This window comes from Fundulus heteroclitus, chromosome 21 (assembly GCF_011125445.2).
Source record: "Fundulus heteroclitus isolate FHET01 chromosome 21, MU-UCD_Fhet_4.1, whole genome shotgun sequence".
Taxonomy (NCBI): domain Eukaryota; kingdom Metazoa; phylum Chordata; class Actinopteri; order Cyprinodontiformes; family Fundulidae; genus Fundulus; species Fundulus heteroclitus.
Window position 1 is genome coordinate 13,641,136 of NC_046381.1, and position 15,190 is coordinate 13,656,325.

At 41.1% G+C, this 15,190-nt stretch overlaps 1 protein-coding gene across 1 annotated transcript; it reads right to left on the reverse strand.

The window, feature by feature from the left end:
* Nucleotides 1-996: 996 nt before the first annotated feature.
* On the reverse strand, nucleotides 997-12,093 carry myd88 (MYD88 innate immune signal transduction adaptor). Its single transcript, XM_036125155.1, has 5 exons — nucleotides 11,643-12,093; nucleotides 4,227-4,355; nucleotides 3,073-3,250; nucleotides 1,927-2,018; nucleotides 997-1,830 (listed from the first exon to the last, which is right to left on the reverse strand). Exons 1-5 carry the CDS (start codon nucleotides 11,950-11,952, stop codon nucleotides 1,676-1,678), a joined length of 864 nt encoding a protein of 287 aa, XP_035981048.1. The 5' UTR covers nucleotides 11,953-12,093; the 3' UTR covers nucleotides 997-1,675.
* Between the last annotated feature and the right edge of the window lie 3,097 nt (nucleotides 12,094-15,190).

Sequence of the window (15,190 nt, forward strand, 5' to 3'; positions counted from 1 at the left end):
TATATCTCAGAGGGATGTATGGTTTCATTGTAAAGGGAAACTGGTTTAAAAATAACATGCAAGTTAACAATATTGTTAAAACAGCAATGAATCAATAAAATTTAAGTGACGAATGAACTGAAATGATCAAACAAAAACAGGACACAGTCCCAACAAAACAATTATAAACAGTAAAATCCCATTACATGTAAATATTACCACCTGCAACAATCCCTTTGAAAAAATAATGTAATTTTTTTTTTCTTTAAGTACATTTTTTTAAGTAATTTGTTTCCAGATACATCTGTTTAACAATCATTTGGTGCTGTTAGCAAGCTAACTACGCAAGACTGATGCTAGAAAAAAAAAAAGAAAAAAAAAAAAAAAAAAAGAAGCCTTTTCCGTCCCACCATCACAAATGTAAACGTGTGCAGTTAGCTAAACCTCTACAGGGCTTTGAGCCTCTTATCGCCCTCCTGTCAGCACAGACAGGATGTTTTCTGCTTTTCCCTTTAAGCTGTCATGGCACAGTCAAAAACACATCAATACTGAAAACCTCCCAAATACTGAAAGTTGAAGTTGTCTTGAAAAGGAGAGCATAAGCTCACATTCGCTGCCTTATTTATTTTTTTTATTTTTTCTAATATAATTCTGCGTCTTTAAAATCCAAAAAAAAAAAAAAAAAAAAAGTTTCCACATGGCTGGTGTACGCTTTTATTCATGAGCAGCAAACGCTCCGTGCGGTTTTGGCATCGAAAGAAAAGGCGATCAGATAGAAAAGCCCCTCATGCCTACTGCTAGACGCTGCGGTAGGCGATGATGATTCCTACTTTAGTCTGACTTTTACTTGAACTTTAGTATTTTGTTATTTTTACCATAATTGACTATATTTCTCTGCAACAGACTGGCGACCTATCCAGGGTGTACCCCGCCTCTCGCCCATTGACAGCTGGAGATAGAGACCAGCAACCCCTCACGACCCCACAAGGGATAGACGTGTTAGAAAAATGGATGGATGGACTATATTTCTTTATAGATTTATCAATATTTATTTTAATTACTTGGTTTTATTACATTTCAATTCATAATAAATTTTTATCAAACTTTTTTTTTTAACAGTGTTAGATCTCATTTGTTTCCGGTGTTTTTTCCGTCTTGTTATTTGACATTTAGAGCTTTCAATATTTCCAATTTCATTCGCTTTTGTCGATTGCGTACTTTTTCTTTTTACGCTTTTCTTCTTCTGCAAAGCACTTTGTGTTACGTCGGACTGCATGAAAAGTGGCCTGTGAATAAAAAAAACATCAGACCCAGGGATTGATCGCGGTCCAAGACAAATGGCCAGATCAGCACAGAAATGGTTCGCAGGACACAACAACGCCCCTTCTCCTCCGGCTATCTCGTTCCGCAGACTTACGTTCTAGAGAAAATCTTTGGGCTGAGCCGAAAAGAAGAGAGCAGTGGAGGAGGAGCCGGGACAGAGGAATAGTCAAAGAAAAAAAAAGAGGTTTGTTTTTTTTCTACCGTTTTCAGTGTATTCACTCATTTAAGGCTTTTTACACGTCTTTAGCAGAAGTGCCGATAAATGCGGCATCACTGCGTTCGAATCTGCAACATTTGGCCGTTCTCCCACATGAACCTCTAAAGGCTATAAGACAAGGCACTCATGGTTACAAATCCGCTCCCTGCCCCGCGGTTAGGGCAATGAGAGCGCTTTGGCGAGCCGGATCCAGAACCAGGCCTGGGTGCAGGGCCGGGTGTAGTCACATATTGTGAGGAAGCGCAGGATGCTGGGGAACGGCTTTGTCATGGGCTTGTAGACCACCGGAATGAGCCGTTTACTTCGAGCTCCTGGAAAAGGGCCAAGGTGTATTTTAATAGTGTGTCGAAAAATGAAGCAAAGATTTAAACAATCTTGGACTGGCTAGAAACAAAAAGCGGCCTTACCGGGGCAGAGGCTGAGAGCGAACTTGGTCTGAAAGTCGCAGGCGTCGCTGTCCAGATATTCATCAGAGATCACCACCACCATTCTCTTACACCTGCACACATGAGCACACGTTGCAGTCATGAGCCGAATGGGACAGAAAAGTACAAAAGTACTGACATTTGAGGACTTTCAGCTCACATGAAGTTGAGGGGATTTTCTTTAGCTCTCGGGGGACTTTCTATGTTTAAATACAGATAACCCAGGTTTATGTAAATGTCTAAAACTTTCAATTTTGAAAGTCCTAGACTTACATTTTTAATCAATTTAAGGTTTCAACACATCTTTGATTTCTCATTGATATTTTATGGCAGACATTTCTACAAGCATGAAAGAAGGAGGGAAGGAAGGAAGTTGGATGGTTAGGAAGGAAGGAAGCAGGAAAGGAAGGATGCAGGAAGGGAAGGAAGGAAGCAGGGAAGCATGGAGGAAAGGAAAGATACTGAGAGGGAATGAAGGAAGCAGTGAGGGGAGGAAGGAAGCAGTGAAGGAAGGAAGCAGGGAAGGAAGGGAGGATACAGGGATGGAAGGAAAGAAGGACAGAAGTAGGAAGGAAAAAAAGCAGGGAAGGAAGGAAGGACAAGTAAAGAAGGAAGGAAGCAGTGACGGAAGGAAGGAAGAAAGAAAGGAAGCAGGGAGGGAAGCAAGGATGCAAGACGGTAAGGAAGGACAAGTAAATAAGGAACGAAGCAGTGACAGAAGGAAAGAAGCAGGGAGGGGAGAAAAAACAGAAGATGGAAAATAAGGAAGAAAGGAAGCAAGGAAGCATGGAGGGAAGGGAAGATACTGAGAGGGAATGAAGGAAGCAGTGAGGGAAGGAAGGATACATGGATGGAAGGAAAGAAGGATGGGAGTAGGAAGGAAAAAAGCAGGGAAGGAAGAGAGGATACAGGAATGGGAGGCAAGAAGGATGGAAGTAGGATAGAAGGAAGCAGGGAAGGAAGGAAGCGAGCTAGGGAATAAAACCTAAATATATATCTTCCAAACTATTTTCTCTTCCTGAACTTTTCTTCCTCAGTAAAATCCGGACATCAAATCGACTGCATGGGCCTCTGTTCGCTGCCGGCCAGGTGAGCAGAGAACCTGTTGGCTGGTGACGCCACGCCCACCTTTTCTCGATCAGCTCACTGGTGATGGTCCAAACACACGAGCCCGGCAGCACATCCCTGTCGAACACACACAGCTTCAGTTTGTAGTCGGTCTGCTCCAGCTCCCGGATCATCTCATGGACGAACTCAAAGTCGTTGTGGCAGTAGCAGATGAAGGCGTCAAACATTTCCGGGGCACCTGGGTTCAACACATTTTGATAACATTCAGAAAAACCTCCAGTTATTGGAAAATATAGTACAACTCAAACATGCAAAACAGATTTCTATAGAACTCAAAACCAGTTTATTTTATGGTTGAAGCTCATAAAAAAAATTACAGGAAAGTGATACTGGGGCAATTTTTAAGATAAAGCCTCGTAGCGTGAGATAAGTTGGAGGTTTTCCTGTATTGATGCTGCTGCGATCAAAAGCCGTGATTAGACTTAAATGCATTTTACCTCTTGAGAACATTGCAGCAGGAAGCTCAAAACGTGCAAAATTAAGGAGGAACTGTGCAAAAAGAACTAAACTGAGGTGTTTTAGTAACTTTTTTTAATCCTGGTATTGCGGAGAAATGCCGATGACAACTTAAGAATATAATGCAACTTTTTTTTTTTTTTTTTTTGCTTTGTGTGATCAAAAACCCAACACTGCACGACACTCTGAACACCCTACCCACGATGCAACATGGTGGTGGCAGCATCGTTACTTTTTTTTTTTTTTTTTTGGGGTCAGGGTTGTTAAGATGGTGGGTGCAGAATCTGTGGCACTGCTGTTCACTACTTTGTGTTGATTTATTCCATAAAACCTCAAGAAAACATGATTGTGTGGCTGTAATGTGAAGAAAACGCAGATCTTAAATAGCTATAAACACTTTTTAAAGGGACTTGTCTGGTTATTGCTCTTCTGATTTGGGTGAAATGCATCCTAATCTACAGAATGAACTTTTTTTTTTTCTTTTTCTTCCGGTAACCAGCAGGAAGCTTCAACAGCGATTGTACCAGTAACATCCTGCAACCCTTGCAGAAACTGATGGGTGGTGAATCTGAGCGCCATCTCATTTAAAGCATTTCAACTGTTCCAGACTGGGTCAAATAAAACTTGTTAGAGATTCAGTTTGTAAAAAAAAAAAAAAAAACAGCAAACATATACAGGAAATTCAGAGAACGCCAAACCTCCTGGTACGTCTTCCACCGTGAGAGACCTCTCTGGTGTGCGAGGGTCGCAGCTGTCCACCTCAGGAACCTGGACCGGCGGCTCATCTTTCTTCTTCTGGTTCTCAATGTATTTCCTCACATCCTCATCTGGGGCCAAAGCACATATTTGTACGGAGAATTAAAAGACACACACACACAAAAAAAAAAAATGTACAAAGATTTCAAAAAGCCTTCCCACTCAATGATTTCTTCTCTTTATACCCTTTTCGTGACATTTGAAGTTTGATATGATCAAAACAATTTAGATATCAGACAAAAATAACCTGAGTTGACACAAAAAAAAACATCAGGAGGAGATACCATGCAAAATCCATTTTTTCAAACCAAATTATTTAGAAGGCTGAGCTCATTTTCATTAGACCTTTTAGATCTGTACCACGTAAACTAGTACCAGTCAGACAACAGGAAGTAGGCTAAATGAACATGGCGTCAAACCATGTTAGAGCCACCTCTTTTATCCCTATTTACTTAAAGTGTGTTAAAAATAAGTGTTAAAGGATCATGTAATTGTACACCTCTAAAAGGCGACCATGTGAATTTTGAGCCCTGTTGGCCAACCATGTTTTTACTGCTATTAGGAGAATAGCAATTTGAATAAAACAGTGCCAGGTAAAAAAATTTTTCTCGTTGAATTATCCAGAAAATAGATGACAGATTACAGGACTGTGCATTCACTTCCAGCAAGCTTCAAACTTTGAAATCCTGTGCGTTAGTGGATCATCGCCTCCTGGTAAGTTGTCAACTGAGCGATCGTCTTGACGTCATTTGACGCCGATCTCCTCGGTGGGTCAACGAAAAGTATTTTTTCTGGGGGAAACATTTGATATTTTAGAAAGAAGAGCTGCAACACTTTACCACAAACATCCATATATTTTAGTTTTTGGGGTGTGAGATACCTCTCGCTGATACGAGCAGAAAAGCCGCATTTTCATGGTTCTAACTTTTCACCCAGACCATCGTGTAGGTAAGTATCTCAAATAACAAGATATTGTCTTCAGGTCACATGATCACGGGTTTAAACCAAATGATGCAATTAAACGGAATAAGGATTTTGTTTTAGATTAACAACATACTGTGACACCAACTCCAAGGATGGTCTTAACTGCTTTTTGATGACGAAAACATTAAAATACACAATTGAGAGCAAATGTGTTTGGTTTGTATAATATACGGTTTCTATGCGCAAAGGCAACGGGACAGAATGAAGCAGGTGTAAATCAGGCAAAAGCTAGGGGACGACCTAATCAAATAGCAAACCTATGGGTGCTGTGACCTACATGCGTACCCCATGTTAACCTGGGTGAACTGTTATTAAGCGGAGGGTCTGCTCTGAAGGGGCGGTTCTAGACAGGCGCCAACAGGGGCCAGCGCCCCTCTAGAACTGTTCCTGGCCCCTGTAAATAAGACATGATACTAAATCAATTTCTTATGATATGCGCTGGAACAGAGACCGTAACTGATTGGTCCCTTGGACCAGTTTGATTTTTTTTATCTTTACGGTTTCACTTTAACGATCATTAAATCAATCGCCATAAGGTTTTACACTTGTGTCTTCAGCCGTATTGAAATAGGATCACAATTTAGGCATCTGCAACCTGCAGGTCCAGAGACAAGTTCCTCTTTGCGTCTTAATATATTAAATGATGAAATATTGCCCTGTTTTTTTTTGTTTCAATCTTTTGTTCTGTGCCCCCATGAAAAAAAAAAAAAAAAAAAAAAAAAAAAAAAACACAACACTGGAGGATATAATTAACACAATTCTGACTGTCTGTGTGTCACATACTCCTAAAAATGCATAACCTTTAGGAACGCATAAAAAATGTTGTTCCTCTGGCAAGATAAAGTACAATAATACCAAAGGTATTGTGGTTTTGATAAGATTTCTGGGTGGAATTTTGATCTAAACACCAAAAATGTCACATGGTGTGACTGTCCAGTTTATAAATAAACACATATTGCCAAATACCTTTTGAATGTTTTATAGTTCATATAATATAATATGTTGTCACTAACCACACTAAGTCGTGATGTTAATGCATTATGTCACAATAAATTATGACCAAATACATTTTGTCCACAAAATGGTCATCATATGGTGTGACAGCATAATGTACATTTTGAACAGGCAATAATTTGGACATCCTAATGATAGCGAGGACCACACCCAACCAAGAATGTACAGTAACAAAAATGACTTGCATAGTCTTGAGGTGAGTCGTGCTCGTGCTTTTTTGATTTTTTTGTATAAACGTTAAAAATCTGGCATCACCGGTAGTGGTCAGTGTTTTGTGTCTTAAGGCGCGACATTATCTGCATAAAAAGTAAAAAAAAAAAAAAAGGTAAATATTCCTCACAAAATTTACTAATTAATCATCAAAGATCAATGCTGACAAGTGGCTAATTACATGCTAACTTTTAGCTAGCTGTTTTTAAGTTTGCTAATAAATTAGCTTGACTGATCAGAATGTCATTTGTTGTGACACTGTGTCATATGGTGTGACAAGTTTTCCCTGTCATACTATATAACATTTTCTGTTTTTCATTCATATTTATATAAAAAGGTTTGATAGAAGCAAAATACCTTTATGATAAATAACCCATTTTGCTATTTTTTATTCCATGCTGCCATATTTTACTAGTTTTTTTAAACCATATTTTACAGTTTGTCATACTGTACATATTAAAGGATTGTTGTCATGCATTTCTTGTCAGAAGGGAGACAGATACAGTACGTCCAGCAAGGAGAGGACACGCAAGTACAGGGAAAGACTGAAGGCAGACCCTGTAGGGAGAGAGGAAGTCCTCAGGGAAAGGAGGAAAACGTAAATTGGTCATGCTAGTTCACACGGATCCGAGAGCATTGTATTGTGCCTGTTATTACAACAAGAGCAAATCTAAAAGCAAATGTTTAAAGTCATCTAAAAATGTATGCAATTATATATTTTCCTTTAACAGGTATGACGAGAAGAAACAAAGGGGGAAAATTAAGCCGTTCAGTGTCCATTCGCTTCCTCCTTCCAAGCAAAAAAGACTGAGAAATGCACAAAAGAAACACAGAAAAAAGAAAAGTGAGCTTGATGCCTTGATGAAATTGACCCCTCCATCTCCTGATGTTTCACTAAATGAAGATGATATTGCACCACCAAATGAACAGCCCCACACCTCCAGAGCCTTCTGTCTCTTCACGTGCCTCCACCACTCCTCTTGTGAAGCCCCCTGAAAACGTACAGTTGTCTATACCAAGCAAGGGGATTACTGAAAAAAACTAATTCTGAGGAAAATTAAAAGGCAGGATCGGGAATTTAAGAATAAACTTAAAGAATAGCAAAAAAAAAAAAAACACAGCAGAACACCGTTAGTGAAGCTTTGTGATCCAGAGCACCCAAAAAGTGGCCAGTGACAGAAAAAAAAAAAAAAAAAAGGTTGAGTCTTTGTTTTTGGATAGAAACTGTTTTGCTTCCAGGAAGAAAAAAAAAGGACACAATTGGGAAAACAAAGAAAAGAAGAAGAATCCTTACAAGCTCTGATAATGACCTTCACAAAGCGTATAATAACAGTGATGAAATGCACAGGATGTCTTACCGGCAGTTCATCAGATACAAACGTTTCTACATCACTGAACCAAAAGCCATGTGATTGCAACACCTGTGCATGCCATCGACGTGAAAACATGACGCTGTTGATCGCAACAACAAGTCTTTCAACACTTATCAATATGCTGCAGCACAGAAAGTGACTTGTGCATGAGACGACAGTGCACAGAATGCAGTTTCGAAAGTGTTAAGGTCAGTGCACACAATGCGGCCGAGAGTGTTACGTGGGATCAGTGGCAGAGAGAAGAGGTAACAGTAAAGGGGGGAGGGGACACAAGGGGGGGGACACAAGAACTGTGCTAAAAAACAAGATGCTGATCAGTGGGGGATCAGTGATAGAAGTGTTTCAGAAAGATCTGGAAGAGCTTGTTAGGCAGTTTTGAAAATCTCAAAGAGATCTTGCAGAACAACGACAGGGTCCTTCATATTTATTTCCATGAAAACTATGTTTGCAAGCTAAACACAGAACTCCAAGCCTTTCACTTTAGAGGAAACCGGCAGCAAGCAACTCTACACACTGGAGTAGCCTATGATACCAGTAGGCCCCAGAGCTACGCAACGGTCTCTGAGACATGATGAACGAGCTGTTTGGGCTCACATCAAGCCAACGCCTGGTCCAGGGTGACCAGGAGATTGGTACACTCCACATCCTAAGTGATGGTCCTGCATCCCAGTATGGAAATCGTACAAACTGCTTCCTTCTCAGCACCAGCCCATACACAATAGGCCCGTTTACACTACACTTTTTTAACCGAGCCGAGACCAGTCCGAGTTCGGTAACCGAGATAACTACCGTGTGTAAATGGTCAGCAGACTGACGGCGCTAAATGCAGACCAGTTCCTGATTAGGTCTCGGACTGTATTTTTTTAAATCCCGGTTATCTGATAACGAAGAGCGCATGAGCAGACCGCGTCATCCCAGTCAGCTGACAGTCTGCGGGTTTTCCGGCGTGTCTGGCTGCACGTCCCGATTCACACTCCATTCAGACAAATTTCAGACATTCATAATAATACTAGCTTCCTTACCGTGACACACAGGATTTCCAGAGATGATTCTGCTTAGCAGTGTGATGAACCTCAGTGTCTGTTGTTGTTTCCTTGCGTCTGTAAATCCCTATTAGACGTTTGTTTGTCTTATATACGTCCCAAAAGCCGACTCTGTCCAAGCATAACATCCTGAATGTTACGGGCGCCACCATTTTAATTTGCTTTGTCCCGCCTTCAATCCCAGAGAACAGTAGTACCGCAGATCGTCACTAGGAGGCGAGGAGCAACCAAGGAACCGAGATAAGCTTGGTGTGTAAACGGTCGTGTCGGCTTGGTCAACTGATCCAAGCTCAGACTGATCTCGGCTCGGCTCGGTTTAACAAAGGTATGTAAATGGGGCTAAGGTCATCATCAGATGGGTTAAAGAAGAAGAGATAACCGATATTGATGGCTTGCTTCCTCCCACAGTGTTGCCCCGTGGTTGGAATGGGTCACACACACCAAGCGGCAACATTTTCCCCTGGTGGAGTACTGTACAGACATCTCTTCTTTTGCCTGAACCCAGGCATGCGCCCTTGCTTTCAGCCAAAAAGACTCCAGGTCACTGCTTAAGGCTTGTGTGGAACAACAAAGTACCACTCACTAAGATTTGGTGAGCGGTAATCCACCAACCACCCAGGAACCAGCACACCATGTTTGAACAAGAAAAAGACCATTTCTGATGATGACACCAGCTCCACTGTGGGATGATTTGTCATAGTCACCTATGATAACAGGCTACATGTGGGCCAGGTCACTAAGATATGTCATGATAAAGTAGAAATCAACTGCAAGAAAAAAAAAAAGTTGGCGACAAGAACGTCTTCACTTGGCTAGATAACCCAGACTTACAGCTGCAACCAAATAGTACACACAATATCTGAGCCAGAACCACTTTGCAGGTCTGCAAAACTCTTTACTGCATGACATTTAAAATGGTATAAAGCCTTTGAGCTTTCCACAGTTTCTAAGTCAGAGCACATGATCTTCAAGAGAAATCTCCAATGTCACAACTGGAATATTAATGTTTTAATCTTAACTGTTACTATGAAATTTAACTCTGTCAATCTTCTTAATGCAGTTTGCGCAATAGTGAAGTTTCAGTTTAACCACTGAGGTTATGCCAATGTTATTGTTCTATCATTGGAATTAATGTGTGGCCTGTTTTCTAAATTGATTTGTTTGTGTATTAAAAACAAAACTTTTTGCACTGACATTGTAGTGTGGTGCAGGTTTATCATATGGTGTGACACTAATGGTATTTGGTGTGACATTCACAATTGTGACCAAAAACAGCTTTACTAGTGGTCGTTCATTAAAATATGAATATAGAACAAGGAAAATTGTGCCAGAAAGAGTCTGAAGCAATTTAACACAGTTGTCATAAGGTTTAAGAGAATGAATCTAAAATATCTATAAAGATTGCGCCGCTATGTTCTACTTTGCACAATGGTCGATAAAAATAAGCTGAAATATATAAAATATTCATAATAAAACAGATATCAAATGGTCATGATTTGAATATTTGATTAATTTAGAAAAAAAACAGTACCTTGTTATTTTTATAATAATGTCACACCATATGCCAATTTAAGGCCCTCAAACAGCAAATTGATGAAAATAAATACACATTGACATTTTTAAAATAAAACTTTCTGGCTTGTACGTCAACCATCCATTTCTACATTAGCAAAAACAATACTTGTGACTTTAGTTAATTAAACTAACCAGTACCTGCATCATCCAGCTATAATTTACATTCAGGATGGATATAGAACAAAAAATCTGATGATGGTTAGTAGATACTTGGCAGCATAAACATGGATGATCTCTTTTCAGGGTTCCTACAGCATAAGGCAAGTTAAATTCAAGACTTTTTAAGACTTTTTAATGCCACTTGAAATAAAAAGTTAAGACCAACCTCACGATAAACAAGATAAACCTGGTTGCGACAACTTCACCTAAATGTTTATTTTAACATAAACCATTACTTTCTGGCTCAGTAGACATGCTAAAGATTTTGAAAAACATTCCATATAGGAAGAAAGCTAAAAAACACACAAATTACAGATATATTTTTAACAACTACTGAACTGAATTCACAAACTTTGTTTTGTTCCCTACTAAAATAAACTATAAAATCAGTTTTAAAAACCACAACATAACCAGTGCCAACTCTTTTTCGCAGCTATGGTCCGGCCGCAACAGTTTTTATTGGTTCCGCTATCGGGACGGAACCAATAATGGTTACATTGGGCCGTTCGGTAAACTTAAAAAAAATATAATTGAATTCATTATTCTACTGTTTGGTAAGGATTACAAAAATAAAATCCTATTTATGACCTGGTAACAATTTTAAGACCTAAGAAAGACTGATTTAAGACATTTTAATGCCAATTAAGACCTTAGTTTTATATTACAGAATTCAATGCCTTTTAAGACTTTTTAAGGATCCGCAGGAACCCTGATTTTCTCTGTTGGATTAGGACCTACTACTACCCTAAAAAGAAATCTGAGCCTACTGTTTTATCCTCTATTAGTTTAAGTTCAAATCTGTCAAAATATCAATTTAGTGGTCAGATTTTAAAGACTACTGGTATTAAAGGGGGGGAGGATGGGGCCCCAAAATGACATTCTGCCCGGGGGCCCCTTCCAACTTCGGGTCGCCTCTGTTCAGCAATCAAATCAAGAAATCTCATCATCGCCACACATTTACACCACCTAAAACCAATTAATCCATATAGAAACTGCGCACCTATCAAAGGCTGAAGATCTTCCACGATGTCTTTCCTCTCCACCTCCTCCAGGATAGACAGCAACTTGCCGACCGACGCGTCCGAGTTGCGGGCGGCCCAGTCGTCCAGGACGGTCTTGGTGGGGTTCCGGGACGCTTCGTGGTTCTTGATCTCCAGGTAGGAGAAGCCCATGGTCTCCGCCACGGCCGTCCAGTCGGCGGCCACCGTGTGTTTGGGGTTCAGGTAAAGTCCCAACTTCTTCCTCACGGTCACGTTGAGCGCGATCAGAGGGACGGAGCACAGGTCGACTTTAGAGTCGGACTCGTCCATGACGGGCAGAGTTTTCCCCTCCAGGATGCTGCTTAAAAAAGCAAAACAAACGAGTGGATGTGTTGCGAGTTGCGTGGACTTGAGGCTGTTTCCGTCATCAGGCTCGGCCCACCTGGTTTTAGTGGAGCAAGGAAGTGTTTGTGGCCGACTGCGTCACTTCCGGGAGGAGGAAGTGACCATTTTACCCATAGACATAATATAAGAGTAGACGCGTCATTGGGCGGGTTCTGCCTATGCTGCGATGCGTCAGAGCGTCCGCCATCTTAAATGTGGCAAATCTGCAGTTACAGTATCAGAGGGACTTTAATCTCTGAATATACTTTGTATTCGTAGTATTTTTTTTTGTAATATTACAAGTTTATTTTCATATCCCTTTAGCTTCATTCTCCTAAATTTATTCTCCTAAAGAATAAAAATATTTAAAATAATCTAACCTGGCCCTATTACTCCAGGAGTGAAATAATTCTGCAAACTGTGATTATTCTGGAAATGTTCCCCCTTAATTCTCATAATATGATGTTTTTATCATAACATTATCACTTTTGTGTTTGTTTGTTTATTTTTACTTTCTTGACCTAGGACTTTTTTTCCCTCATATTATTATTTTTACCTCTTTAATACTCACCCAAAAAGTCTGTTCCTAAAGGTTCACATGTAATAATAATAATAATAATAATACATTTTATTTAAAAGGCGCCTTTCTAGACACTCAAGGTCGCCGTACAGAAGGGTAAAAAACAGAATGTCAGGAACAGAATCAAAACAAAAAACATTTAAAAAATAAATAAAAAATAAATAAATACCGAGGCTGGGACAGGGAAATTGATAATTAAAGAGAATAGGCGGTCTTAAACAGATGAGTTTTGAGTTGTGATTTAAAATTTTGAAGTGAGTCCGTGTTTCTAAGTAGGGGTGGTAGAGAGTTCCAGAGGCGGGGGGCAGAGCGGCTGAATGCTCTGCTCCCCATGGTGGTGAGACGGGCGGAAGGGACAGACAGGTGTAAAGCAGATGAGGATCTAAGAGCACGGGAGGGGGTGGGAATGTGCAGGAGGCCTGACAGATAAGGGGGGGCTAGGTGGTGAAGGGCCTTGAATGTCACCATGAGAATTTTATATTGAATGCGGAACTGCACGGGGAGCCAATGAAGCTGTTGGAGGACCGGGGTGATGTGGTGGATAGAGGGAGTTCTTGTTATGATGCGAGCAGCTGAGTTCTGGACCAGTTGTAGTTTATGGAGTGATTTCTGAGGAAGGCCGAAGAGGAGAGAGTTGCAGTAATCCAGTCGGGAGGTGACAAGGCTGTGCACAAGTATGGCAGCAGTGTGTGGGGTAAGGGAGGGACGGAGGCGGTTGATGTTTCTTAAGTGAAAGTAGGCAGACCGGGTAATGTTATTGATATGGGATTGAAAAGATAGGGTGCTATCGAGGATGACACCCAGACTCTTAACCTGGGGGGAGGGGGAGATGGAGGAACTGTCAATAACAAGTGGGAAACTGTCAGTTTTGGAAAGAGTTGATTTGGTGCCGATGAGGAGAACCTCAGTTTTACTACTGTTTAATTGAAGGAAGTTTTTGGTGAACCAGGCTTTTATTTCACAGATGCAATTTGTGAGGGAGGTGGGGGGAAGAGAGGACGATGGTTGTGTGGAGAGGTAGAGCTGGGTGTCATCAGCATAGCAATGGAATTGGATGTTAAATTTGCGGAAGATATTGCCAAGGGGAAGGAGGTAGATGATGAAGAGGAGGGGCCCGAGTACAGAGCCCTGGGGCACGCCTGAGGTGAGGGGGGAGGGGGTGGATTTGAGGGTCTTCAGTTGAATATACTGAGTGCGGTCAGAGAAGTAGGAAATAAACCAGTCCAACGGAGTGTTAGTGATGCCAATGGAAGAAAGCCTTCTGAGGAGAGTGGTGTGACAGATGGTGTCAAAGGCTGCACTCAGGTCGAGGAGGATGAGGATGGTGAGTAGTCCAGAATCAGATGCCATGAGGAGGTCATTGGTGATTTTGATGAGTGCTGTTTCAGTGCTATGGAGTGGCCGGAAACCAGACTGAAATTCTTCATACAGGCTGTTGGCAGATAGGTGAGTATGGAGCTGGGAGGCAACTGTTTTTTCAAGAATTTTGGAAATGAAGGGTAAATTGGAGATAGGACGGAGGTTGTTGAAGTTGATCGGGTCGGCACCAGGTTTTTTTACAATCGGAGTGATGGCAGCAGTTTTGAGAAGTGTAGGGACAGTTCCAGTGGTGAGGGAGGTGTGGATGATAGCGGAGATGAGGGGAACCAGAGAGGGGAGGCAGGTTTTGACAAGTTGTGTTGGGAAGGGGTCCAGTTGACAGGTGGATGGTTTGGATTTCCGAATGAGCTCTGTGATTTCCGAGACAGTGGGAAGATGGAAGGAGGAGAGCGACTGTGTAGGCGAGGGAAGATCTGGTGAGGTGCTGAGATGAGCCGTTGATCCAAGGTTTTGGTGAATGTTCTTGATTTTTCCTGTGAAGTATGACATGATGTCATTGCAGAAGGAGGTTGTATAAAGGTGCGGGGGGAAAGAGTCCTTGGGTTTGATAGTATTATTGAGTATAGAGAAAAGTGACTTAGAGTTATGTTGATTGGCAGTGATTAAGCTCGAGTAATACTGTGATTTAGTGCTGGCAATGGAGTCCTTATAGTGAATAATGTGATTATTGTACATTTCTTTGTGTATAGTGAGACCAGTTTTTCTATAAAGTCTTTCGAGTTGCCGTCCTTTGGTTTTCATGCGTCGGAGATTTGGGGTGTACCAGGGGGCGGAGACGGAAAAAGAAACAAATCTATTTTTTAGTGGAGCAAGCGAGTCAAGGATATTATGGAGACCAGTGTTGTAGTGGATGACCAGGTCATCAGGGGTTAGCAGATTATTGAAGTCAAGGAGGCAGGAAGAGTGGATACTTGAGATAAGGGTGGAGGGATCAATGTTCTTTATGTTCCGGAAGGATATGAGGCGGGATGTTTTAGAGATAGAGAGGGTAATATTCACTTCAAATGAGAGGAGAAAATGGTCAGTTATGGGGAGTTCATCAGCTGTTATGTTGTGAGGGATGACGCCAGAGCAGCAGATTAAATCCAGAATATGTCCTTTGGAGTGTGTGGGGGTAGTGGTGTATTGCTGACATCCAAAACTCTCTAGGCAGGAAGTAAAGTCTTTGGTGAGAGGCAAATTGGTATTGTCCATGTGGATATTGAAATCACCCAGTAGGATTAA